The sequence below is a fragment of the Lacerta agilis genome, chromosome 18 (assembly GCF_009819535.1).
Source record: "Lacerta agilis isolate rLacAgi1 chromosome 18, rLacAgi1.pri, whole genome shotgun sequence".
NCBI lineage: Eukaryota > Metazoa > Chordata > Lepidosauria > Squamata > Lacertidae > Lacerta > Lacerta agilis.
The window spans coordinates 9,600,862-9,626,071 of NC_046329.1; the positions used below are offsets into that span (position 1 = coordinate 9,600,862).

Sequence of the window (25,210 nt, forward strand, 5' to 3'; positions counted from 1 at the left end):
TTCGCGGGGGACCGTGCTGTGAAACGTTGCTTCTTTTCAAACGCTGCCGGTTTGGGATGTGTGTCTATAGCCCTACGCTGCCGGTTAGTGCAGGCAGCACTGAACTAGATGGACCAACGGCTTCACTCGGCCTCGAGCAATTCCAACACTACCACCTCTGACCCAACCTGGAGACGCCGGGGGACTGAAAAGACCCCTTGCCGAAACCGGGAGAGTGCGGCTGCCGGCCAGAGCCGGCAACACGGAGCTTGGCGAACGGTGCAAGGATGGCTCATCGGTGAAGATGGGGGAAAGAGCTGTGGTCGGGACAGAGGTGGCTGTGAGTGCGATGGAGGAACATGCAGCAGGAACTTTGGCCCCGTTTCCAGAAATGTAGCATCTCAGCGGCACAGCCCATTTGCCCGCAGAAGGTTCGACCGTGGGCATCTTCGGGTAGGGCAGAGAATGCCCTTTCTTCTGGACTGGACGGGCCAAGGGTCCTGACTTGGGGGGGGGGTAGAGGCTACCCTCTTTCCCCTCTGCCCCACAGCGGCTAATACTGAAGGGAAGCGGGGTTTGGCAACGTGTGCGCATGTTCGGAGGGTGGCTGTTTGATCCTTGGCAACGGGAGCGAGGCTCCCAAATTCAGGGAGGAAGGAGAAGGCGGGGGGGATCTCTTATGGCTTCGACATGGCTGCAAAAAAGAGAGGGTCGGAGGGTGACGCTACCAGGCCATGGGGCGGGCGGACCACAGGACTGGGAAGGGGGGTGGGTGGAGAGCAGGGCACAGTGGGGCTTAACTGGCGCTCCCCTCCTCGGCTGACCGCGTGTCCGACTTCAGCTTGACGAACTCCTTCGCCCCTCGTCGTTGTTGCGCTGCGAGAGGATGCGGAGGACGGTCAGACCCGTGTCGTCCATGTGGATGCGGCGGCGAGGGGGAGCCAGCAGGCGCAGCTGCCCCTCTGCAGGAGGTCCTTCAGCTGCAGGATGGCGATGCCCACCGTCCGGTCCTCGCGGGCAAAGCAGTAGTCCTTCACGCAAACCTGGAGCTCGTAGCATTCCGGACCCGTCTCGGTGCCCAGGGCACTGGGAGGGGAGGGAAAAAAGTGGATTCAGCTGGACAGCCACAAATAATAACGCTTTAAGTGCATTCAGAGGGCATTACGCAAAAAGTGGCGCTAGAGGGCGATGGAGAGAGCTTATGGCAAATGCAACACAGTGGGACCTTGGTTCTCAAACGCCTTGGTTCCCGAATGCCAAAAACCCGGAATCACCGTATTTTTCGCTCCATAGGACGCACCGGACCATAGGGTGCACCTCATTTTTAGAGGAGGAAACAAGAAAAAAAATATTTTTCTGGTTTTCTCCTCTAAAAGCTCTGTTGTTGTTGTTGTTGTTGTTGTTGTTGTTTGAGGATCAGCTAAAGGTTTTGCAGCTTTTTTTTGCAAAGGGGGAAAAGCAAAGCTCCTTTTGCAAAGGGGAAAAGCAAGAGGTAAAGCCCCATTTTTATGGCATTCAACTCACCTTTCTGCAGCTTGTAAAGGAAAGGGAGCCATTTCTACTGTTTCCAGACAGATAATCTAATCAGCCAGTCCCATGTCGCTGGGGAAACAAACAACCTCCCTCTGCAGCACATTCAACAATGGAGGGCGGGGGAAAGGGAGCTGGGACTCTTATCTCTCTCCCGATCTCTTGCTGATCAGCTGCTGAGCGGGGTCCTTTCAACACCCCCTTTTCTCTTTGTAAAATAAAAAGCACAACCTGCTTTTGGCCCCTGGGCAATTCACCTCCAGGGACCACCATTCGCTCCATAAGACGCACAGGTATTTCCCCATACTTTTAGGAGGAAAAAAGTGTGTCTTATGGAGCGAAAAATACGGTAAGTGTTCCGGTTTCCGACGTTTTCGGAAGCTGAACGTCAGATGCGGCTGTCGGCGATTGTTTCCGGGGCGCCCGCGCCGACCAGAAGCCGCGCCTCGGTTTCCGAACATTTCGGAAGTCAAACGGGCTTCCGGAACGGATTGAGTCTGGCGCTTTTGTTTTTGCTAACTGGGTTCCACACAGTCACAAAAAAACAAATTAGCTGAAAGAAGTCTCAAAAACAAGTCAGAGGGGGGTGTTGAGGGGTTTTGGTGGCGGGATCAAGAAAGAAATTGGGTAAGGAAGAATGACAATGTGATGTAATTTACTGTATGACAGGGGTGTCAAACTCAAATTCATCGGGGGCCGCATCAGCAGTTTGGTCACCCTCAAAGGGCCGGTTGTATCTGTATAGGACTATGTGTCCACTCTTTATTATCATAAATTATTGCCACTGCATTACATTATTGTCACTGTAGCTGGCGGCGGCTACACGGGCCACATGATGAGGTCTGGCGGGCCGGATTCGGCCCGGGGCCTTGTGTTTGACACCGTGCTGTATGTTTGATGTATGAAAAGTATTGTACATTATAAGATTGTAAATAAAGGTTTATTTTTTAAAAAAACCCGCAAAATAAACAGCAAAAACAAAAGTGCCAAACTTAATCCGTTCCGGAGGTCCATTTGACTTCCGAAATGTTCGGAAAACGAGGCGCGGCTTCTGATTGGCGCAGGCGCCCCGGAAACAATAGCCGACAGCCGCGCCGGATGTTCGGCTTGCGGAAAGCGTTCGAAAACCGGAACACTTACTAGCGGGATTTCGGCTTTTGGGAAGAAGAAGAAGAAGAAGAGTTTGGATTTGATATCCCGCTTTTCACTACCCGAAGGAGTCTCAAAGCGGCTAACATTCTCCTTTTCCCTTGCTCCCCCACAACAAACACTCTGTGAGGTGAGTGGGGCTGAGAGACTTCAGAGAAGTGTGACTAGCCCAAGGTCACCCAGCAGCTGCACGTGGAGGAGAGGAGACGCGAACTTGGCAAGATTACGAGTCTACCACTCTTAACCACTACACCACACTGGCTTGATGTAATTGTACTTCTTCAGCCATTTCTGAGAGGAAGGAAAGGGGCGAAAGGACAATCACTTACAACTGGATGCTCTCGTTGTATTTCGGGGACCAGCTGTTGTTCTTGGACTTGGTGGCGAATTTCCTCTTCTTGTCGCTGAGGTGCGGCCCGATGATGTTGACCTCAATAAACGGGCGGAAGATCCCCGACGTCTGCCACTTCAGGTCATTGGCGGCTACCACTGGAAGACAGAAAGGCGGCGAGCGGAGGAGGGTGAGCTCAAATCCGAGTCAGAGCCAGCTGTCATTTAGCATAAGCTAAATGCATACCGTATTTTTCGCTCCATAAGACGCACTTTTTTCCTCCTAAAAAGTAAGGGGAAATATCAGCGCATCTTATGGAGCGAATGGTGGTCCCTGGAGCTGAATTGCCCAGGGGCCAAAAGAGGATCATGTTTTTTTTTTTAACAAAGAGAAAAGGGGGTGTTGAAAGGACCCCACTCAGCAGCTGATCAGCAAGAGATCGGGAGAGGATAAGAGTCCCGGCTCCTTTCAGCCCCGCCCTCCATTCTTGAATGTGCGCAGAGGGAGGTTGTTTGTTTCCCCAGAGACATGTGACTGGGCTGATTAGATTATCTGTCTGGAAACTGTAGAAAAGGCTCCTTTTCCTTTAGAAGCTGCAGAAATGTGAGTTGAACCCCATAAAAACAGAGCTTTTCCTCTTTGCTTTTCCCCCTTTGCAAAAGGAGCTTTGCTTTTCCCCCTTTGCAAAAAAGCTGCAAAACATTTAGCTGATCCTCCAAAAAACAGGGTTTTTCCCTTTGCAAAAAAGCTGCAAAACCTTTAGCTGATCCTCAAAAACCAGGGCTTTTCCCTTTACAAAAAAAGCTGCAAAACTTTTAGCTGATCCTCAAAAAAACAGGGCTTTTAGAGGAGGAAAACCAGAACAATATTTTTTTTCTTGTTTCCTACTCTAAAAACGAGGTGCGCCCTATGGTCCGGTATGCCCTATGGAGCGAAAAATACGGGAAGCTTCCGCGGGTGGCGCTGTGGGTTAGACCACTGAAACTAGGGCTTGCCGATCAGAAGGTCGGCGGTTCGAATCCCGCAGTGACGGGGTGATCCCGTTGCTCGGCCCGGGTGTCCCTTCCAAGTCTACGGCCGTCAGTTCCGCTCACCTTTGACGGTGACCTTATGCTCCCCGGTCCCAGGGTGGGTGATCAGTTCCACGTGGATGGAGACCTCGCCGACAGGGTCGTCCATCCGGATCCTGCCCGGCGAGGGGAGGGAAGCGCGGAGATGCAGAACGGAAAATTATTGCCTAAGCTTTCAGCCCATCCCCTATCTGATTATTTCTCCTGCTCCTCCCCACTCCAAAAAAAAACAAAAACCTTGTTGATGGACTGAGGCCTGACGCTTGCTTCAGAGGCTATCCCCTTTTGGGAGGTCTTTCCTATGTTATCACCCCCCCCCCCGGAGAAATATTTCCCTGGAGAACTGTTGAGATTGTTAATTTGGGGTTCTCATTCGCTGTATGCCAAATCATCACAATTATAACAAATAAAGGCTTGGCATATCTCGCTTTGCATGTCATGAGTCTATCTCATATATTAGTTTCACCTTTCAAGTTGGACTACTGGAAGAAACGAACCTTTCCACGATATTCTAATTTTTCTGAGTTTCACCTGTATAATTTCCCAAATGATATTTGGTCCCCCCGAAATTCAGCTTAAAACGCAGCTACGGCTTGCTCGTTGCAAACAGCGGAACGTCTGCAAATGTTTGATAGTAAACCTGATTTGCAAGGGGGTGTTGAATAATTTCGATCTCAGCCCGCGGATAGATATAGACAGACCCTGGTTATTTATACGTCCATCTTATAATGTTGATGCAAGCCACTTAAGTGGTATATCTAAACCTGTTTAGCAATCGGTAACCAGAATAACAGAGTCATCCGGAATGGAGAGATAGCCCAGGCAAGCTTTCTGCGACCCTCAGCCAAACAACAACATGAAAATCATTCCTTTCCGGGACCCGCATTTTGGTAACGTACCCAACCCCCTCTGCCCTTTCATGGTCCAAGAAGCAGGATTAAAAACCAGTCCATCATTCAAACAGGCTTCCTCCGATGAGGAACTTATATTCATGCAGCCAAGGCAGAGAAGGAAGAGGAATGGGTGAGGAGGAGGAAAGAGAGCGAGCTATTTGTCAGATGGCAACCAGGGAGAGGAGACCTCAGCTAAAGGTGGGCCGAGCAACGGGGAGAGGATTTGGAGGGGGGGAGAGATAAAGAAGAGCCTGGAAACAAAAAAGGTGCATCCCACCCCACCCCACCCACATTCGTGGCTCAAGTCTTGAGGATGTAGGGGGGGGAAGGGACCAGCCTGCGGATCTCAGAAGAATGGGGGCCCTGAGCCAAGTGTTCAGGGTGGCAGGAGAGGATATACAGTTTATTATCATATCCTTCTAACTTGTGCTAGCAAGTTCCTTCATGTAGCAAGTTAACATTCCCCCTTTTTCCATGCACAGCAGCTAGCTGGTTGCAGGCTCGTGCAGAGCCTCTCGCTATTAGTACAATTCGGTCTGATGAATTGTGCGTTCCTGGGAAGGTTCCCTTTTATCCCGAGAGGCAGTCAAGTACAACATTCCTTGTAATGCATAGAGAGGACATGCGAGGGGATGTTTGGTCCCAGCCAGTCGAACTTCCTGTTCCTCCTGCTGGAGCATCCATCCTTTTGCATGCGATAGAAGATGGGCGTGACCTCACCTGTCCAGTAACAAAGGAGGTCAAGCAGCACACCTCCCTCTTTTTGACTTCCTTCTTCATTTGACCACCCCCACCATTCAGCCCGGACACTGAGATCCAGCGCCGAGGGCCTTCTGGCGGTTCCCTCACTGCGAGAAGCAAAGCTACAGGGAACCAGGCAGAGGGCCTTCTCGGTGGTGGCTCCTCCTGTGGAACGCCCTCCCATCAGGGGCCAGAGAGATAAACAGCTACCTGACATTTAGAAAATACCTGAAGGCAGCCCTGTTTAGGAAAGTTTTTAATCTGTGACTTTTGTATTATTTTATATATTTGTTGGAAGCCGCCCAGAGTGGGGGGAGACCCAGCCAGATGGGCGGGGTACAAATAAATTATTATTATTATTATTGGCTAGGACTACTTTACTAGCTCTCAGCTAGCAGAAGCACTGGGATTCTTCCCCATATGGGGTAGATCCGCATGTACATATTTGTAACTAAGTCTGCCTTCAAGGATCCAACTGTGAACCGATGTGAGTCAACTTCTTTTATTGACATTGAATAAGGTTGTGACGTCTTTATTCTTTTAAGAGGGATTCAAGGGAACTTACCAGGAACGTACAATTCAATCTGAGACAGACTGAATTGTATAATAGCGAGAGGCTCACACGAGCCTGCAACCAGCTCTCTGCTGTGCGTGTAAAAAGGGAGATGTACAGCCTTGGAGGAAATGCAGCGATCCGGCCACAAAATATAACCTTTTCTTCCCACCCCTGCCTGGGAGATAAGTCGGGATCTTCAGCCTTTGCCCTTTTCATGCGGAAGGGAAAGGTTTGGGAAGGTTGGGCAACACGCACGCACACAATTGCCCCCTGGCACGGGCACCGAGCCGACTCCCGAGTCGCATGCTGAGACTCTCTCTCTCTTGATCCGGGAACCGAGGCTGGAAACAAACAGTGTCATTTCCAAAAGGCCAAACGCAAGCACGGGAGGATGGTGCAGAAAAACCCAAAGCTGCCCCCCATCCCCTGCCCGGTTTCCTCCATCTGGGGATGAGTGCTTGCTTGTTGTGCCGGGGTGGGGGTCTCATTCTGATGCATTCAGTGGGTGCATATAAGGTTGTGGAGAGCTGATGGAGGGCCCCACCCTGAGCAGAGCTAGCCAAAAGGGAAGCAAGAGAGGGCATGCATGTCCCTTTCCCTTTTGGGTCTGCAGAGGATGAAAGTTTTGGGGCTTTTGCTAGCCCTGGTCAGGTGGCGGGGAGAGAGGGGGGGGGCGGGTGGTGATGGAGGAGGTCTGGGAAGGATGGGTGCAGTCCAGGAAGGAGAGGAGAGCTGATGGGAGGAGAGTTCGAGACGTACCCTTCTCAGGATATATTTCTTCACTAAGAGTAAACCTAACACCTTTGCCACCATGGACTAAGGATGAGGATAAAGTTGGGAGATAAAGAAATGCCGAGGAGGGAAGATAGAGTGGGAAGGAAAGGAAGGAGGTAAAAGGAAGGATGAGGAAAATCCAGAGGGGGGGGGGAAGGGAAGGGAGAGAAGGTAGAGATGATGGAGGAGTAGGGGGAAGGCCAGTACGAAGGAATGCGAAAGCAGAAAGGAGAAGGAGGAGGACAAGGAGGGAGAGGGAGAAAAGTAAGGCAGATAGGAAGGAAGAAGGGGAAAGGTAATCAGAGAACAAAGGTGGAAAATATACCAGGAAGGAAGGAAAGGATAGAAAAGCAGAAGGAAGGAAAGGAAGGAAAATATAAGAAGGAAGGAAAGGAATAGAAAAGCAGAAGGGAAGGAAAAGAAGGAAGGAAAATAAGGAAGGACACGGAAAAGGAAGGAAAGAGAAACGGAAGGAAGGAAAATATAAGAAGGAAGGAAAGGAATAGAAAAGCAGAAGGAGGAAGGAAGGAAGGAAAATATAAGAAGGAAGGAAAGGAATAGAAAAGAAGAAGAAGGAAGGGAAGGAAGGAAAATATAAAAGGAAGGAAGGGAAGGAAGGAATAGAAAAGCAGGAGAAGAAGGAAGGAAGGAAGGAAAATATAAGAATGGAAGGAAAGGAATAGAAAAGCAGGAATAAAGGAAGGGAATAGAAAGCAGAAAGAAAGAAAGAAAGAAGAAAAAAGAAAGAAGAAAAGAAAGAAGAAAAGAAAGAAAGAAAGAAAGAAAGAAAAGAAGAAAGAAAGAAAGGAAGGAAGGAAAATATAAGGAAGGAAGGAAAGAAGGAAAGAAGAAAGGAAGGAAGGAGAGGAAGAAAGGTATAGAAAAGCAGGAAGAAGGAAGGGAAGAATTCAGAAGAAGAGAAAAGAAGGTGGAGAGAAGGAATGAAAGAAGAAGAGTAAAAAGGGAAGATGGTAGAAGTAATGGGTAAGAAGAAAATAGGAAGGAAAGAAAAGAAAAAAGGTAGAAATTAAGTTTGAGAAAAAGAAGGTGACGAGAAAACAGGAGAAAAGGTTAGAAGAGAACAAAAAGTAGGAAGAAAGGAGAAGAAAGAGAATGAATAGAAAAGAATACAGAGAGAAGGAAAGACAATTGGTTGCGAGAGGAGATAAAGTGGAAAGGAAGGATAAGGGTAGAAAAGAAGACAGAGAGAAAGAAGGGAAGAAAGGAAAGGGGAAGAAGAGGAAAAAGGAAGGGAGGGAGAAAGAAGGAAGGAAGAACGGATAAAAACAAGGGTAGCGAGAGAGAGAAAGAAAGGAAGGGCGAAAGAAGGAAAGCAATTGAGAGGCAAAGAAACCAAGAGCGGGAAGAGAAGAAAGGAAGGCGAATAGAAAAGGTGACAAGAAAAGTTGGACGAGAGAAGGAAGGAGAAAGAGAAAGAAAACCACACACAAGACGGTTACAGTAGAAGCAAGAGAGGGGAAATGTGCGAAGGGAGAATGGGAAAAGGCAAGAGAAAAAAGAGAGAAGAGATAGATCAGCTCCTGACTCGAGTCGCAGCTGGAGAATTCAGAATATAATGTTATAGCAATCACCAAGTTCAATTAACTCCGGGGGGGGGGGGGAATAATGGTCAGAAACGGAACCAGGAGGTCTAGACAGCGGAAGGCACTGTACGGATATTTGGAACGTATCATTTGATATACCCTGTTTTATTTTAAAGAGGTCTGCCGGTAGAATCCTGCACAATACTCTATTCTGGTGTCTTTCAGCTTGCATGCACGCTTTGTCATACCAGGGGCGTAGCAAGGGGGGGCGAGGGGGGCGGGCTGCCACGGGTTCCATAATGGAGGGGGTGACAAATTAGCAAGAATTTTTTTTTTTGAAAATTTCTTTTTGATTTATTTTTTAATGCCTGCTCCGAAGGTCTTATCTTACTATACTAGGGATTATATAGCTATATATGAAATTTCATGCATATCGGTTATTATCTTGACCCTCCTCCACCAAAATAGCTGTTCGCTTGGCTGTTTTTCCTATGTCGTGAAGGCTGAAATTTCAGTTCAGTGGGAGCACTTCCTGTTCCCAACCCTAACCCTGTGGAAAGCCATCTAATTAGACTTTGAGAGGTAATTTGATTATTGTTTGATTTTATACCAATGTTATGTATCTGGTGTTAGCCATCCTGAGCGCCGACTTTGGCCGGGGGAGGGCGGGATATAAATAAAAGTTATTATTATTATTATTACTTGTTATTATTCCTTTGTAAGAAATATGAAATAACGTAAACCCTTTTTGCGGGGGGGTGGGGGTCAATGGGGGGGGTTGACAAGAAATTTTCCGCAACGGGTACCACCTGACCTTCCCATGCCTCGGGGGGGGGGGGGTGTGTGACAATTTTTTTTTTGCCCCGGGTACCAATTTACTAGCTACGCCTCAACCAGCTGACACCCCTGACAGATTTCCATTCGCCTTCTTTGAGATACCGTTTCAATCTCAGTTCTTAAGTCAGTCTCTTAACTGATTTCACGGCCTCAGCAGCAGACGTGGGCTGAAATAATAGCAGCGTGGCTAGCCTCATCCGTATGAAAAAAACGAGGTCAACGCTCAATAAGTAATGGGGTCCATTAATTCTATTGCCTGTGGTTAAGCCTAAGTTTAAGGGACGCGGGGTGGCGCTGTGGTCTAAACCAGTGTTTCTCCAACTTGGGTCCCCAGACGCTTTTTGGACTACAACTCCCATCACCCATGACCACTGGTCCTGCTAGCTATGAATGATGGGAGTTGTAGTCCCAAAGCATCTGGGGGACCCAAGGTTGAGAAAACACTGGTCTAAAACCGCAGAGCCTAGGGCTTGATGGTCGGAAGGTCGGTGGGTCCAGGCAACGATTTTGATAAAAACAACCAGCTTGCTCGATGCCTCCTGGGGTGGGGGGTGGGGAACCTTCAAAAGCAGTGCATGATGGGAAACGGCACTGACGGCATCCTCCTGGGCAGGCTGGTGCCATAGGGGTAGGACTGCACCTAGAATCCTAGAATCCTAGAGTTGGAAGAGACCCCAAGGGCCATCCAGTCCAACCCCCTGCCAAGCAAGAAACACCATCAAAGCATTCCTGACAGATGGCTGTCAAGCCTCCGCTTCAAGACCTCCAAGAAGGAGACTCCACCACACTCCTTGGCACCAAATTCCACTGTCGGACAGCTCTCACTGTCAGGAAGTTCTTCCTAATGTTTAGGTGGAATCTTCTTTCTTGCAGTTTGAATCCATTGCCCCGTGTCCGCTTCTCTGGGAGCAGCAGAAAAACAACCTTTCTCCCTCCTCTATATGACATCCTTTGATATATTTGAACATGGCTATCATATCACCCCTTAACCTTCTCTTCTCCAGGCTAAACATACCCAGCTCCCTAAGCCGCTCCTCATAAGGCATCGTTTCCAGGCCTTTGACCATTTTGGTTGCCCTCCTCTGGACACCTTCCAGCTTGTCCGTATCCTTCTTGAACTGGGGTGCCCAGAACTGGACACAGTATTCCAGGTGAGGTCTGACCATACAGTGGTACATATTACCTCCCTTGATCTAGACGCTATACTCCTATTGATGCAGCCTATGGAGGCTCCGCACCGCCTGCTGGACAAGAGAGAGCAGCGACTCCGGGAACTCAGCCGCGAATAATTAACGTTTTAAGCGCACTATACAAACGGGGCACTAGGTGGCGGTGGCGAGCTGAAGGCAAATTCAATATATTTTTCAAAATATTTCGTTTTCAATTCAATATATTTTTCAAAATATTTCGTTTTCGCGGGGTTTTTTTTAAATAAATAAATAATATGTGTCTAGATTCCACCTGGGTCTCCTCGGGGGAAACCGGGATCCGAGGAACCCAGAATCCGGGGCCCCTTCTGCTTCGCCGGCCGCGCTTACCTTGAGAGGACTGCGTCTGCACGAAGGTTTTGATGAGCAGGTCTGTGGCTTGCGTGTAAAGAGAGAGGGCGTAACGCAGAGACTGCAAATCCGGGCTCTTCTCCAGGAAGGTTTTCTTCAACCCGACGCCTCCCGCGTGGAAGTATTGCTGAATCGGGGAGGAGAGAGGGGAGAGGGTTGGGGTTGGAGGGGACACCAGCAAACCCACAGAGCTGTGGCCGCACCATCACATTTGCAACGTGCCGGCTGAGACATTAACAACGGCAACGGCGACTGGGGGCTGCTGGAGCCTTATTTGCCCCTACGGGTTCCCACGGTTGCGCCCGGTGAGAAAACATGGAAGCAGAAAATGTAGAGATTTCAGAGTTGCCTACGTGCAGAAATTCAGCTGTCTATCTCCAAGCAATTAGTAGTTGGCAGAAAGCCCAGATCTGCTCTCTCTCAGACCCTTAGCAACGACCTGTGATTGGTCTATGAGTTCCTAAAGACTGAGCTCTGTGTGAGAGCTTCTGTGGTTAGTGTGTGGTGCAGGTGTTGGTGTTGGTGTGGAGAAAGTGGTCAGTATAGAGAGAGAGAGAGACAGAGAGGAAAAGATTTTATGTTTTGTTTCTTTTATTTTGTAAAGTCTGTAAATAGTAACTTATGGATGCTAGTTGCTTCAATCAATAAATACTGTATATAGTTATCCAGTGAGTTGCTGAGTTCCTGCGTTGTGCTGTCCAGTCAATTACACAACAGCCAGAAGCTTCCAGAAAAGTCTGCGTCTAACTCTGCGGTGTCCAGGAATACGTTATACCTCCTGACACTAAATCTTAAGAGAAAAGACACTGAGGCTGCTGGCTTCAGAGAGAGAAAGATTTATTTTCTGCATGCAGAGGTACCTGCGGTGTCCAGACAGCCAAGCAAGTACAAAGGTAGTCAGTTTTCAGACAGTTCTTATAGACAGTTCCCTTGCTCATCTTCCCACCCCAGAAATCTTCCTCTTGTCCATATAAGGAACATTTTCTGTTGTACATATAAGGCAAAATGACATTTAGCCTGAGTTGGTTCATGCACTCTCCAGCAAGGGCATCCTATTTGTGACCTAGACAATTCCTCTCTGTGCAAGGACAGTTACTCTCTGTGTTATCTCCAGACTCTTAGTCATAGCTTGCCAGAAAGAAGTGCAATGCAAACTCAAAGTTCACAGCTTTACAGAGAGGTTTCATAAAGAAAAGCTTAAAAAGTTCTTTTATACTCCTGGACTAACATACATTCAGGTAGATATATACAGGTTAGCTAATTAACCCCTTTCACTGCCATGAGGACTAGAACTTGAGGGCGAACCGGCGGCGGACGGACACCTTAGGTCCGTTAACGTCGATGGGTTTGGATGCGAATCAAAGCAGGAAACAGAACTTATGTCAAGATGTGTCAAGAACAAACTTAGTTGGTCTCTAAGGTGCTACTGGAAGGAATTTTTAAATTTTATTTTATTTTGTGATGATGATGGCGTACAGCTGATGAGAACCCCATATGAACAATCTCAACTTTGGGGTTCTCATCAGCTGGACGCCATAATCATCACAATTATAACAAGCAAAGGCTTGACGTATCTCGCTTTGCATGTCATGAGTCTATCTCATATATTAAACTCCAGTAGCTAATGAAAACAATCGCTTACATAAATTGACTTTTCCACGATATTCTAATTTTTCGAGTTTCACCTGTAATTGCAATAGGATCTAAAATATACAATTACCAAAGCATCAATTCTAGCACGTGGTGGTGGGCCAACAAAAAAAGTATAATTTGGCGTCTGAAAAACTGGCATTATTAATTGCATTATAATTTGGTATTAGCAATGAGGCTTTTGTTGGGTTACTGTAATTGAAAACTAATAAAAATCATTATACTATATATATATATAGAGAGAGAGAGAGTAAAGGTACAAAACAACAACAACAACAACCCAACAGCAGCAGCGTTTCAACCACGCTGAACCGGAAAACCTGTCCTCAAGACCCCCTCCCCCAAGACATGGCAGGGGAAGGGAATCTGGAACACAGAGGGCTAGATGACCGCTGGAGGGCCCACCCAGCTCTACAATTCTAGGATCCTATGCTCTCACCTTGATAGTGTCCAGGGCCAGCTCCACCACGGCGCACTGCTTGGGTGTCAAACTCTTGGCTTCCTCACGCACCATGTGGTCCTGGATGGGGCAAAGAACAAGTGGTGTCTCCCCCTCTCTCCCGACGACAACAGGCTCCCTTTTTCAGGTGGGGGCAACGCAGCCTCCGGCAACCCCCATATCGAAGCCCCTTTGCCATCTCACAACCTGCGTCATGTTTGCCCTACGCCCGGATTTCCCCGTTCGGGATTCCGACGCCGGAATTGGCGCCCAGGGAGAGTTTTGGGGGTGCAATCGGCGAAACGTCCGGATTTTTAATTCTTGAAATACGGCCTCCTCGTTTACGGCTGTCGGACTCAGGCAGGGAAGAAGACGGAGGCCAATCTAGAATCGTAGCTGTCAACTTTTCCCCTTTCTTGCGAGGAATCCTATTCGGATTGAGGGAATTTCCCTTTAAAAAAGGGGAAAAGTTGACAGCTATGTCTAGAATTGGCTAAATCTGTGCCTGTCGTTGGCTCCGGCGCCACCCTAATGTCCGGCTCCCTGCTTTGCGCCCAACCAGGCCCAAGAAGCACAAACGACCGCTGTCCTCTGAAACACAGCTCCTTGAATTCTGCTGACCCCAAAATCCTACGTTTCTCACCTTGAGTTTCGAAAGCTGCCCCAGTTCCTTGGCTGCGTTGAAGATCATCTGCGTGCCCTGTGGGGGCGGAATAAGGAGGGATGGAGAGAAGAAAGGGGAGGGGGAGGGAAGAAAAGACAACAGAAAGATGAAAGGTAGCCATCGAATCCTAGAATCCTAGAGTTGGAAAAGACCCCAAAGGCCATCCAGTCCAGCCCTTTGCCAAGCAGGAAACACCATCAAAGCATTCCTGACAGATGGCTGTCAAGCCTCCGCTTAAAGACCTCCAAAGAAGGAGACTCCACCACACTCCTTGGCAGCAAATCCCACTGTCCAACAGCTCTCACTGTCAGGAAGTTCTTCCTAACGTTTAGGTGGAATCTTCTTTCTTGTAGTTTGAATCCATTGCCCCGTGTCCGCTTCTCCGGAGCGGCAGAAAACAACCTTCCTCCCTCCTCTATATGGACATCCTTTGATATATTTGAGCATGGCTATCTCTAAGGTGCTACTGGAAGGAATTTTTTAACTTTTGTTTCAGCTATGGCAGACCAACACGGCTACCTACCTGTAACTAGATAAATACAAATAGAAAATTCTTTCCAGTAGCACCTTAGAGACCAACTGAGTTTGTTCTTGGTATGAGCTTTCGTGTGCATGCACACTTATTCAGATACACTGAAACAAAATAGAAAATTCCTTCCAGTAGCACCTTAGAGACCAACTGAGTTGTTCTTGGTATGAGCTTTGTATCTGAATAAGTGTGCATGCACACGAAAGCTCATACCAAGAACAAACTCAGTTGGTCTCTAAGGTGCTACTGGAAAGAATTTTCTATTTTGTTTCGACTATGGCAGACCAGCACGGCTACCCACCTGTAACTAGATAAATACAGTGAGGGTATATTCCACAGATGCAGATTAGGTAAAGTGCAGATATATTGATTAGACTATAGCTGTCAACCTCCCCCCCCCTTTTTTGCAGGAAATTCCCTTATTATAGGATTGAGAAACAGCAGGGAGGGTTGACAGCTATGGATTAGACACGGATGGCATAAAATCAATATAATCAGACTGAGATTAGGCAGGGACAAATCTGATCAATGCAGGATATGGATAGATTAGTAGATTACCAAACAGGCAGAAGGAGAGAAACAAACATTTTTAAAGTTGACTTCCCACTTTCAACGAACTCCCTACCCCTTCCCGAACCCTGCTTTGAGTTTTTAAAATACATTTCAGACAAAATCCTGATAGGTACAGTTGCATGTGTGCCTCTAAAACTTCCACCCAACAATTAAAATATGTTTGGGTCTTAATCTGATGATCCTGTAGAAGAAAGGGGGATTGATTGATAAGATTGATTGATTGACAGATTAGAGTAGGGAGTGGATTTGTTGACCGGGAACTGCCTAAATCATGCTTCCGGTGTCCCCTAGTTAACTTTGGTTTGTAGCCCTCCACCTGTTGTAATCAAAGGTACACAGCTGCTGAACGTGGAGGCTCGACTTTTGGCAGGAACGCCCCGCTTCTCTGCTACTTTGCCCCAACCCTCATTCCCCAACCCCCAACGGCAAGCCCTTGGCCACCACATTATGGTCTTGTGGCAGTGAGTCCCACAAGCCAGCGTTGCGTGATGAAACCCTGAGCCCAATCACCTTCCACGCATTATAAGAGTTCCCAATATAAAATAAAGGTTCCTAAACGTACAAGGCAAACACATACGTAAGTATATAAACCACGTTTCCAGGAGAGCAATCCTGAAGCCATTTGGACACTCCCATTGACTTCAATATTCCTCTGCAGCAAGGGAGGGAAATCGGGATAGCCTTCCTGTTGTCTCTTTGCTTACAAATCCTGTCTTAAGGGCATATTTGTGTATGAATAGGGTGAGCCTGTGACCTGGATCCAGGAATTACAGTATTTACCATCACAAAAGAATGGTAAAGCAATCAGTGACCATTATCAGGTATCCTGGCAGGCAGGCTTTCTGCTGTAGACCCGCCTCCTTCTGTGACGTATGGAAGATGTTTCGGGGGGTGGGGTGGGGTGGGGTGCTTTTGGGCTACAGGGTGGGCAATTTCAGGAGTCTATATAAGAGCTTGCGCACCATTGTTCTGGGTTCCTCCTCTCCCCCTGCGTGTGGGGATGTGAGGACCCTGTTGCAACAGATTGATAAAGATCAGGCTTACTAGCCGCTTTGCTTCTCAATATTCTCTAATTAGCCTCTGTTATTTCCTCCTACCGATAGGGAACCCACTTAAGGACTCTATACAGGCTCTTGAATACCCCATAAGGGAAAATGAGCAGTTTTTCCCCCCTTATAACAGTTGGAAGGGGCCTCCAAAGGTCATCCAGTCCAACCCCCTTTGATGCAGGAACCCCAGCGGAATAATCCATGATGAATGGCCATCCAACCTCTGCTTTAAAAAGCTCAAAGGAAGGAGGAGCCAGGGCCTTATTATTATTATTATTATTATTATTATTATTATTATTATTATTATTACTCTGACTCCCCGCAACACTGCCCACACATGCAGACAGGCAGGCAAAGCAAGCTGAGAAACAGACCGAGAAGGAAAATAAGGGGTCGTTTCCCCCTTACCCTCCCCCCCCCACCCCATCATCACCACCACCAGGGAGGGTCACTTAAAAAAACAGAGATCAGCAGACACAGCTTTAGCACTGGATATATATATATATATAAGTATTTTAGAAAAAACACACAACAGCAGCCAGGTAAATCCAGTTAGCGACACCCGGGAAAAGAGAGGGGGACAGGTGGACACGACGACCACAGAGTCAAAAGACCACAGGTTGGGGGGCGGACATGGGGCGGACATGGGGCTCTGCAGACAGAAGGCAGGAGGAAGACGGAAGCAGGGTTAAGAATTAAACGGAGTATCCTTACTTCGGTGTGACTGGGGACCTTCGCCCTGCTCTGCAGAAAAGAACAGCAGGGTTTTTTTTAAAATAAACTTTCAGCAAACGGAACACATCTCCATAACATTTATGTACTTTCAGCAAAGTGCAATGTTGCCCCACACAGACGTTGCCCTCCCTCCCTCCCTACCGTGACTCAGATTCCATTTGGACGAGCCTTGGATTATATTGATTGATCGGCAACTGGCTGATTGATTGATTTGATTGATTGATCGGCCAGGTTATGCCCCCGGCACAAGGCGAGTTTTGCGGGGCAGGGACACAAAAGCGCGGACCCCCTTCCCTACCCCAGAAGGCTGTCTGCGGACCCCTGGCTGGCCACCCCTTGCTAGTGTTATGAGAATTATAAGGTCTAAGATGTAAAACCAATGTTCATAAATGTACCAGGCAAACAAATACAGAAATATAGTGTGCACATGTAATTTCATCTCTTCCCTTAAAGGAGACCGAGAGTGGTTAGCAAACATACATTTCCTTCTTTGAAAATTGCAGCTCTTTGGGAAAGAGAGATTGACTGTTAAACCACTCTGGGAATTCCAGCTCCACGAGGGGAACACAGACCCCTGAAAAAACTCTCAGCACCCTTAAACTACAGTTCCCAGGATCCCTTTCCTTTTTTTTTTAGGGTGGGGTGGGAGCCATGACTGCTTAATGTGGACGAGGCTGCTTTTAATGGCACCTAAGCGATTCCCATTAATTCTTTCGGAGGACATTGCTTCGTTTTTGCCCTGCGGACTGTTGGAATAAGGCCCCTGGAATAAGGCTTGAATCCGGCCCCCGGTACCACCATATCAACTCCTTGGAAATGGCAGTGCCCTCAGTCTCTGCCGTCTCTCCTCTGTCAAAAGTAGAGATTGTAGGTGTCTCCGGGCAGGGACCTAGCTTGTTGCTGTAACGCCCACCCCCGCAAGTCAACACCGGTTTTGGGCAGCCCTGTTACAGAGCAAGGAGCTACCTGTGCCGAGAGACACACCTCTGCATGCCGCACACACACACACAACCGAGATCCATGCCACACAAATCTTCGGACACCTCCGGCCACCACACGGGGACGACACACGACGACACACACACCTCCACGACACAAGCGCCACGACCCAGCCTCTCCCGATCTCCTGCCGTTTCCTCTGTCCCTCTTGGACCGGGATGGGGAATATGTGGGGGGCCCTTTAGATGGTGACGAACCCTCCCCCCAACTCCAGTAGCCTGGGTTTAATGCTGGCGAGAGCTGGGATCCGGCAACCCGTTTGGGGAATTCGAACCATTCCCCCCCGCCGCCTTGACCGAAGGAAGAGGCACCCCTTTCAAAAAAAGAGGCATCTCTCCATGAGAGCAGGGAATGCCTCTTCTTAGGGCAGGGATGAAGGAACCTGTCTAGATGTTGCTAGACTCCGTCTCCAAAGTGTGGGGTGTGAAACACGAGAGCAGTCAAGTACAACATCCCTAGAGTGGACATAGAAGGGGGTGTCTGGACCAGCCAGTCAGAACTTCCTGTTTCTCCTGGGCTGGGACAGACTTCCTCTACACGTGACTAGAGGTGGGTGTCAGGGAACTGCCCTTGGCCCCGAGGGAGATGAGCCCCGACACCTCCTCAGCCCCGTGAGGTTCGCTCAGAGGGGAGCGCACCACTTCTGTCGCCCCAGTTGCACAGAGGGGTCAAAAGGAGACAGGAGAGGAGGCGCCTGAGCATGTCTAAATTCCTATGTTGGGGTCACAGCCGGAAACCGCCACTCCCGGATTCTGCAAGTGACTAGGACGGTCATGTTTTCCTCGTTCTCTGCACTGTAAATTGTTGTTGTTCAGTCATTCAGTCGTGTCCGACTCTTCGTGACCCCATGGACCAGAGCACGCCAGGCACGCCTATCCTCCACTGCCTCTCACAGTTTGGCCAAACTCATGTTAGTAGCTTCGAGAACACTGTCCAACCATCTCATCCTCTGTCGTCCCCTTCTCCTTGTGCCCTCCATCTTTCCCAACATCAGGGTCTTTTCTAGGGAGTCTTCTCTTCTCATGAGGTGGCCAAAGTACTGGAGCCTCAACTTCAGGATCTGTCCTTCCAGTGAGCACTCAGGGCTGATTTCTTTAAGAATGGATAGGTTTGCACTTCTTGCAGTCCATGGGACTCTCAAGAAGATCAAACCTATCCATTCTTAAAGAACACAGCCCTGTAAATAGTCCACCCCAATAAACTGATAAAAGACAGTTGGGACTCATGCCTGGTTACTCATGAGCAACCGCAATGCAGATCTGACAGCGGGTGTGGCCTCACCTGTGCAGGTAACAAAAGGCCCAGGACTGGCTACCATCTCTCTCTTCTTTTGACTACGCTCAACGAGGAAGCATCACATGCTTGGCTAAAGATGCCCTCTTGACAAACGGAGCTATATCCCTTATGGAATAGTCTCCAAGTGTATGTAACTTTTCTAAGCTAAGTCTGCCTCCTGAGATCCTACTGTGAACAGAATGTGTGTAAGTAAACTCTTCTTATACTTTTATAGAAGACTGTGTTGCGTCTTATCTTTTATTTGGGAATAAAGGGGGAAATACCAGGACAGTTATTATAGAGGATTTAGCGAGCCTGGAGCAACACATCCGCTGTGTAAGTTTGAAAGGGGAATGTTACTCTGCTAAATTGTGGAACTTGTTAACACAAGTTGGGAATAGGATATAATTAAACAATATATCCCCTCCTGCATCCCTGAACATTCCCACACACAGGTCACGGAGTCCGGCAATATCAGGAGGAGGGACGCAGCGGGTTGCCCACCCAAGCTCTTCGGCCCGGGGCGCGGGAAAGGATTTCTCGCTTGGACCTTCTGCCACGGACAAGACACTCAAGGAGCGGGAAAGGTCAATAATTACCTTCTCGGTCCCTTTGCCATGCTTTCTCAAGAGAGTGCCCTGCAGGAGACAATCAATATCACAAAATCGATCAATGCAGAATGGGAAAGGGCGAGCGAGGAAGTCTAGCGAAGGAAGGGCAAGAGGAAGGAAGGACAGACGGAAGGACGGACAGACGGACGACCTGTCCTCTCAAGGCTCTCTCCAGGGAGCAGCAAGGCCAGACATGACATTGTCCTCCCTCCCCCAAGATTCCCAGTGCCTTTCAGAGCACCATTCAAAGTCTTGGTGCTGACTTTGAAAGCCCTAAATTGCCTCGGCCCAGTATATCTGAAGGAGCGTCTCCACGCCCATCATCCATCCTGGACACTGAGGTCCAGCTCCGAGGGCCTTCTGATGATTCCCTCCCTGTGAGAAGTGAGGTTACAGGGAGCCAGGCAGAGGGCTTTCTTGGTGGTGGCGCCCGCCCTGTGGAACACCCTCCCATCAGGTAAAGGGACCCCTGACCATTAGGTCCAGTTGCAAATGACTCTGAGGTTGCGGTGTTCATCTCGCTTTACTGGCCGAGGGAGCCGGCGTACAGCTTCCGGGTCATGTGGCCAGCAGGAGTAAGCCGCCTCTGGCGAACCAGAGCAGCGCACGGAAACGCCGTTTAACTTCCCGCTGGAGTGGTACCTATTTATCTACTTGCACTTTGACGTGCTTTCGAACTGCTAGGTGGGCAGGAGCAGGGACCGAGCAACGGGAGCTTACCCCGTCGTTGCGGGGATTCGAACCGCCGACCTTCTGATTGGCAAACCTTATTGTTACTTTCCAAAAGAAGATTCTTGTGTCATTGTTGTTTTAAGAGGGGGTTTACCAGGGACAATTCCAATTTGGACAAGCCAGACTGGATTCCTTAACTCAAATGATTCTAACGAATCTATCAACTAGCTTCCTGCTATGCACAAGGGAATGTGCTCTGCTAAGGTGATTGAGAAAGGATAACATTTAATCGATATATCCTCTCCTACTGTCCTCAACGTTCCCACAGTTAATGGAGGGCCGCCTTACCAACCCCACCTCTGAAACGGGCCACAGGATCTTTCCCCTTTCTCAGGAGTTTGGGATGTGAAACACGAGATGGAGAGGAGCGTGGGATGTGAAACAACATCGCTAGAGTGGACATGAAGGTTGTCTCAGTCCTCCAGCCGGAACCTCCTGTTCTCCTGGGCTGAGACAAACTTCCTCTGTGTAACTGGAGATGGGTGTGGCCTCACCTGTGCAGGTTAACACAAAACCACAGGGGCCGGACTCCATCTTCCTCTTTTGGGTCGCCTGCTCGACAGAGCAACATCGAGTTAGGGCAAAGATGTTCTCTTGGCTTCGACAAAAGCACTTTCTCCCATATGGAGATAGTCTCCACATGTATACTATTTTCTAAGCTAAGAGTCTGCCTTCTGGGATCCGATTGTGAACAGATGACATCTTGTAAGCAAACTCTCTATATGCTTTTACAGAAGACTGTGCCGTGTCTTATTTTGAGAGGGATTGAAGGGGGAAATACCAGGACAGAATTATCATCGAGACTCTAGTGAGTCTGAGCAAGCTATCCACTGTGTGTGTTTAAAAAGGGGAATGTAAGGCTCTGCTAAGTTCTGGGACTTGTTAACACAAGTTGGAACAGGATATCTTAAACAATATATCCTTGAGATATATTGAGAGCCAGTGCGGTGCAGTGGTTAAGAGCGGCAGACTCGTAATCCGGGGAACCGGGTTCGCTTCCCCGCTCCTCCACATGCAGCTGCTGGGTGACCTTGGTCTAGTCGCACTTCTCTGAAGTCTCTCAGCCCCACTCATCTCACAGAGGGTTTGTTGTGGGAGAGGAAGGGAAAGGAGAATGTGAGCCGCTTTGAGACTCCTTCGGGTAGTGATAAAGCGGGATATCAAATCCAAACTCCTCCTCCTCCTCCTCCCCTGCATCCCTAAACATTCCCACAAGAACATTCTCGACACAGCGGTTTTGAGGGGAAGATTTAGAGGTATTCCATATGATCAGAGAACGTGCCATTGTGCTTTGGGAGAGGTAGAATCCACAGAACACATTCTACTGAGTTGTCCCTTTTATAACGATTTAAGGCAATATCTCATAGCCCCATATTTATCTCAGTTTAGCTCTCGATTAAGAGAAAGGCAGGTAGCGTATCTGCTGAATCAGCCCACTGGGAAAATAGCCTTATCTGTGGCTAAATTCCTCTTCCTGGCGCTCAAGTGTCGGAAGCGCAAAATCGAATGTCTCGATGTGGGTTATCTGTATGAGGTTTACTAGTGCTGCCCTATTTTAATTGTTTATCCCTCTGATGTTTTTTTTATTAGTTCTATAATTTTGTATTGAGAAATGTTTTCTTTCTTTCTTTCTCTTTCTTTCTTTCTTTCTTTCTTTCTGACTATCGGTCGAATAAAGGATATGTATGTATGTACATTCCCACAAGGAGGAAAACCAGATGTCTGGTGGGGACAGGGAGAAAAGTTTCCACCGAGACGTTACAGCTGGCGCAAAGCAGCTCAGCGACAAGAGGGAAGGGTTTGGGGGTTCACAAGAACAAAGGCGTTTTGGGGAGCGGGGAGAAGATAGAGGCACATTGGAAAAAAAGTAGCCAGCCACAACAGGACGACAGAAAAACCAGCTCAAGTTACTCGGGAGGGGTGGGGGGTCGGGGTAACCAGACGCCAAGGCACAAGGACAAAGAGATAGAGAGAGAGAGACGAACGAAAGACAGGGCAGGGTTTTCACCTGCCGTACTTACAATCATCTGCCCAGGTGTGGGGAGCAATCAGAAAGAACAGCCGTCACGTGAGTATATGCCTCAGGTCTGCCGCAACCCCATCCCGCAACCCCGAACCAACACACAACTCCACACAAGAGAGACAGCACAGCACAACGCGCCCCCCCGACGCAAGGCCACGGATCGCACCCCGGCGCCCGCAAGCAGCAGCCCTCGGGACGCGGGGTTTGTGTGGGTGCAGAACAAGCGAGCTTGCCCCCCCCCCTATATTGAGGAGGCATACGCCCAAGCCCCGTAATCCATGCTCGTTTGAGAAAGGAACCCCCAGACCAGAAAGGTTTTTCCACCCGCAATTCAGTTAGATGAAAGGAAGGCGAGTCAATCTGGACAAAAGCGCCACCAACCCCAAAATCATTGCAGTCACCGTGTCCTCCTTTAACCGGGACGGGTCTCCTTTATGAGACAATTTATGCTACCCGAGTTAGGAAGAGAGCAGAGGGAATTGTAGCAGATCCTTTACATCCCGGTCATCGTCTGCTCGATTCACTTCCATCTGGACGTCGCTAAAGGACTTCATATACAAAATCGGCCAGGCACAAGAATAGTTTTTTTCCCCTTGTGCCATTAAATTGTTAAATTCGTAGTTGTATAGCTTAAGGGGTTTCTTTGCTTCTTTGTATTGTGAGAGGAACAGTGCCTGTATGTTTACATTGCAATGTAGCCGAAACAAATTCCAAGTATGTTGGCCAATAATAAACTATTCCTATTCCTATTCCTATTCCTTCTCCCGGAAAGTCATTGCTCATAAAAAACGTAAGAGGGCTGCTGGATGAGGCCAGCGGCCCATCTGGCATCCTGTCTTCACAGTGGCCAACCAGATGCCTGTGGGAAGTCTGCAAGCGGGATCTGGGTGCGAAAGCAACTCTCCGCTCCTGCGGTTTCCAGCAACTGGGATCTGGAAGCGTTGCGGCCTGCGACCGTGGAGGCAGAGCGCAGCCTTCGTGGTTAAGTAGCCGTTAATAGCTCTTTCCTCAATGATCCCCCCCCCCCAAAAAAAATATCTTTTAATGCTATCCGGGTTGGTGGCCATCATTGCTTCTTGTGGCAGAGAGTTCCGCTGGGTGTGAAGAAGGACTTTCTTCATTTGCCCTGAACCTCCCAATGTCCTTGGGTCCATGAATTCTAGTGCTCGCAGAAACTCAGGAACGGCAGAGTTGGAAGAGACCCCCCGAGGGTCATCTAGTCCAACCCCCCTTCAATGCGGGAATCTTTTGCCCAACGTGGGACTCGAACCCACAACCCTGAGGCCGAGAGCCTCATTCACTCTTGACTGAGCCGTCTCCCATTTCTGCACCAGTTTGCGACTTAAAAACAACACGTGAATATCCGCGCTGTAAATTTATCTTAGCATACATTTCTGTATGCAATTCCCTCCCCCCCAATAAAAATCACTCTTTGGTTTTTTTTGCAAAGCAGTTCCCCCTAATACAGTACTCCATTCCACTAATATATGCATTTTCACACACACACATCTCCTCGCAATTTTGCGTTTTGATTTCCTGAATGGAGAAATGCCTTGCAAAATTAATGTATGCACGAATTTCCAGTTGCAGTTCTACCATATTTTTCGCTCCATAAGACACACTTTTTTCCTCCTAAAAAGTAAGGGGAAATATCTGTGCGTCTTATGGAGCGAATGGTGGTCCCTGGAGCTGAATTGCCCGGGGGTCAAAAGAGGATCATGCCTTTTATTTTACAAAGAGAAAAGGGGGTGTTGAAAGGACCCCGCTCAGCAGCTGATCTGCAAGAGATCGGGAGAGAGATAAGACTCCCGGCTCCCTTTCAGCCCCGCCCTCCTTTGTTGAATATGCTGCAGAGGGAGGTTGTTTGTTTCCCCAGCGACATGGGACTGGCTGATTAGATTATCTGTCTGGAAACTGTAGAAAAGGCTCCCTTTCCTTTAGAAGCTGCAGAAATGTGAGTTGAACCCCATAAAAACAGAGCTTTTCCTCTTTGCTTTTCCCCCTTTGCAAAAAAAAGCTGCAAAACTTTTAGCTGCTCCTCAGAAAAACAGGGCTTTTCCCTTTGCAAAAAAAGCTGCAAAACTTTTAGCTGATCCTAAAAAAACAGGGCTATTAGAGGAGGAAAACCAGAAAAATATTTTTTTTTGTTTCCTCCTCTAAAAACGGGGTGCACCCTATGGAGGGAAAAATATGGTATTTCTGCTAGAGTACCATTGTGGAAAAGTGCAGAAAAGTGGTCAGTTTGCATTTAAAATGTGAACCGAACCAAATTTCTCCTTCCCTTCTGCTCCTCAAGAGATGGCCACCCTCCTTATAAAAGCGGCAGCTAAACAAATGGTTGCATTATGTTAACCCACCCACATTTCTTGCACCACGAAACTCAAGGCGGTCTTAGATCTGCCTCTCAGTTCCTGATATCCCCAAGCATAAATGCCATCCCTGCACCATCTTGCAATTTAATTTTTGTTTAAAAAAACCCCAGAGCAAATTCTCATTTGTGCACATCCTGTCTCATGTAAGTATTTTTTTTTTTTTTTGCAAGCGATTTCCACCAATATAGACCCTCCAAAAATTGTTAGGTAATTTCCCCGAATATGTGTATTTCCCCTTTACATAAAGAATTTTTGTCTTGTTTTACTGCATCGCAACATTTGGGTGAGAGTGAGTTTCGTAGGAGCTAGGCATGGCTCAGACACAGCTGCAAGCCCCTCAGTGACACTCGGATCTTCCCGCCCCTCCCAATAACACTGAAAAAACCCGATTCCTCCCCAGCCAGCAAATTATTGGGGAGTTGGACAGGCAAACCCCTCTTCTGAACACCTTCACTTATAATCAAAGTGTGCCCTACAAATACAGTGGCTAAACAGACTGTCCCCAAAGATAGGGGGGGGGTAGTCCACACAACCACCTGCAATTTAATTGTGGGATCCGATGGGGTAGTTCTCTAACAATTTGGGGAAATGGAGTT

At 48.3% G+C, this 25,210-nt stretch overlaps 1 protein-coding gene across 1 annotated transcript in view; it reads right to left on the bottom strand.

Moving 5' to 3' along the window:
- Window positions 1–703: 703 nt before the first annotated feature.
- Window positions 704–25,210, bottom strand: part of LOC117039738 (protein unc-13 homolog A-like) — a 71,675-nt gene continuing 47,168 nt past the window's right edge. The window contains 12 exon segments of the mRNA XM_033136922.1: window positions 704–840; window positions 843–911; window positions 914–1,065; window positions 2,988–3,147; window positions 4,084–4,175; window positions 9,111–9,117; window positions 10,943–11,090; window positions 13,053–13,133; window positions 13,696–13,752; window positions 16,582–16,611; window positions 19,476–19,514; window positions 22,241–22,246. Of these exon segments, the coding sequence (XP_032992813.1) occupies window positions 704–840; window positions 843–911; window positions 914–1,065; window positions 2,988–3,147; window positions 4,084–4,175; window positions 9,111–9,117; window positions 10,943–11,090; window positions 13,053–13,133; window positions 13,696–13,752; window positions 16,582–16,611; window positions 19,476–19,514; window positions 22,241–22,246 (978 nt within the window).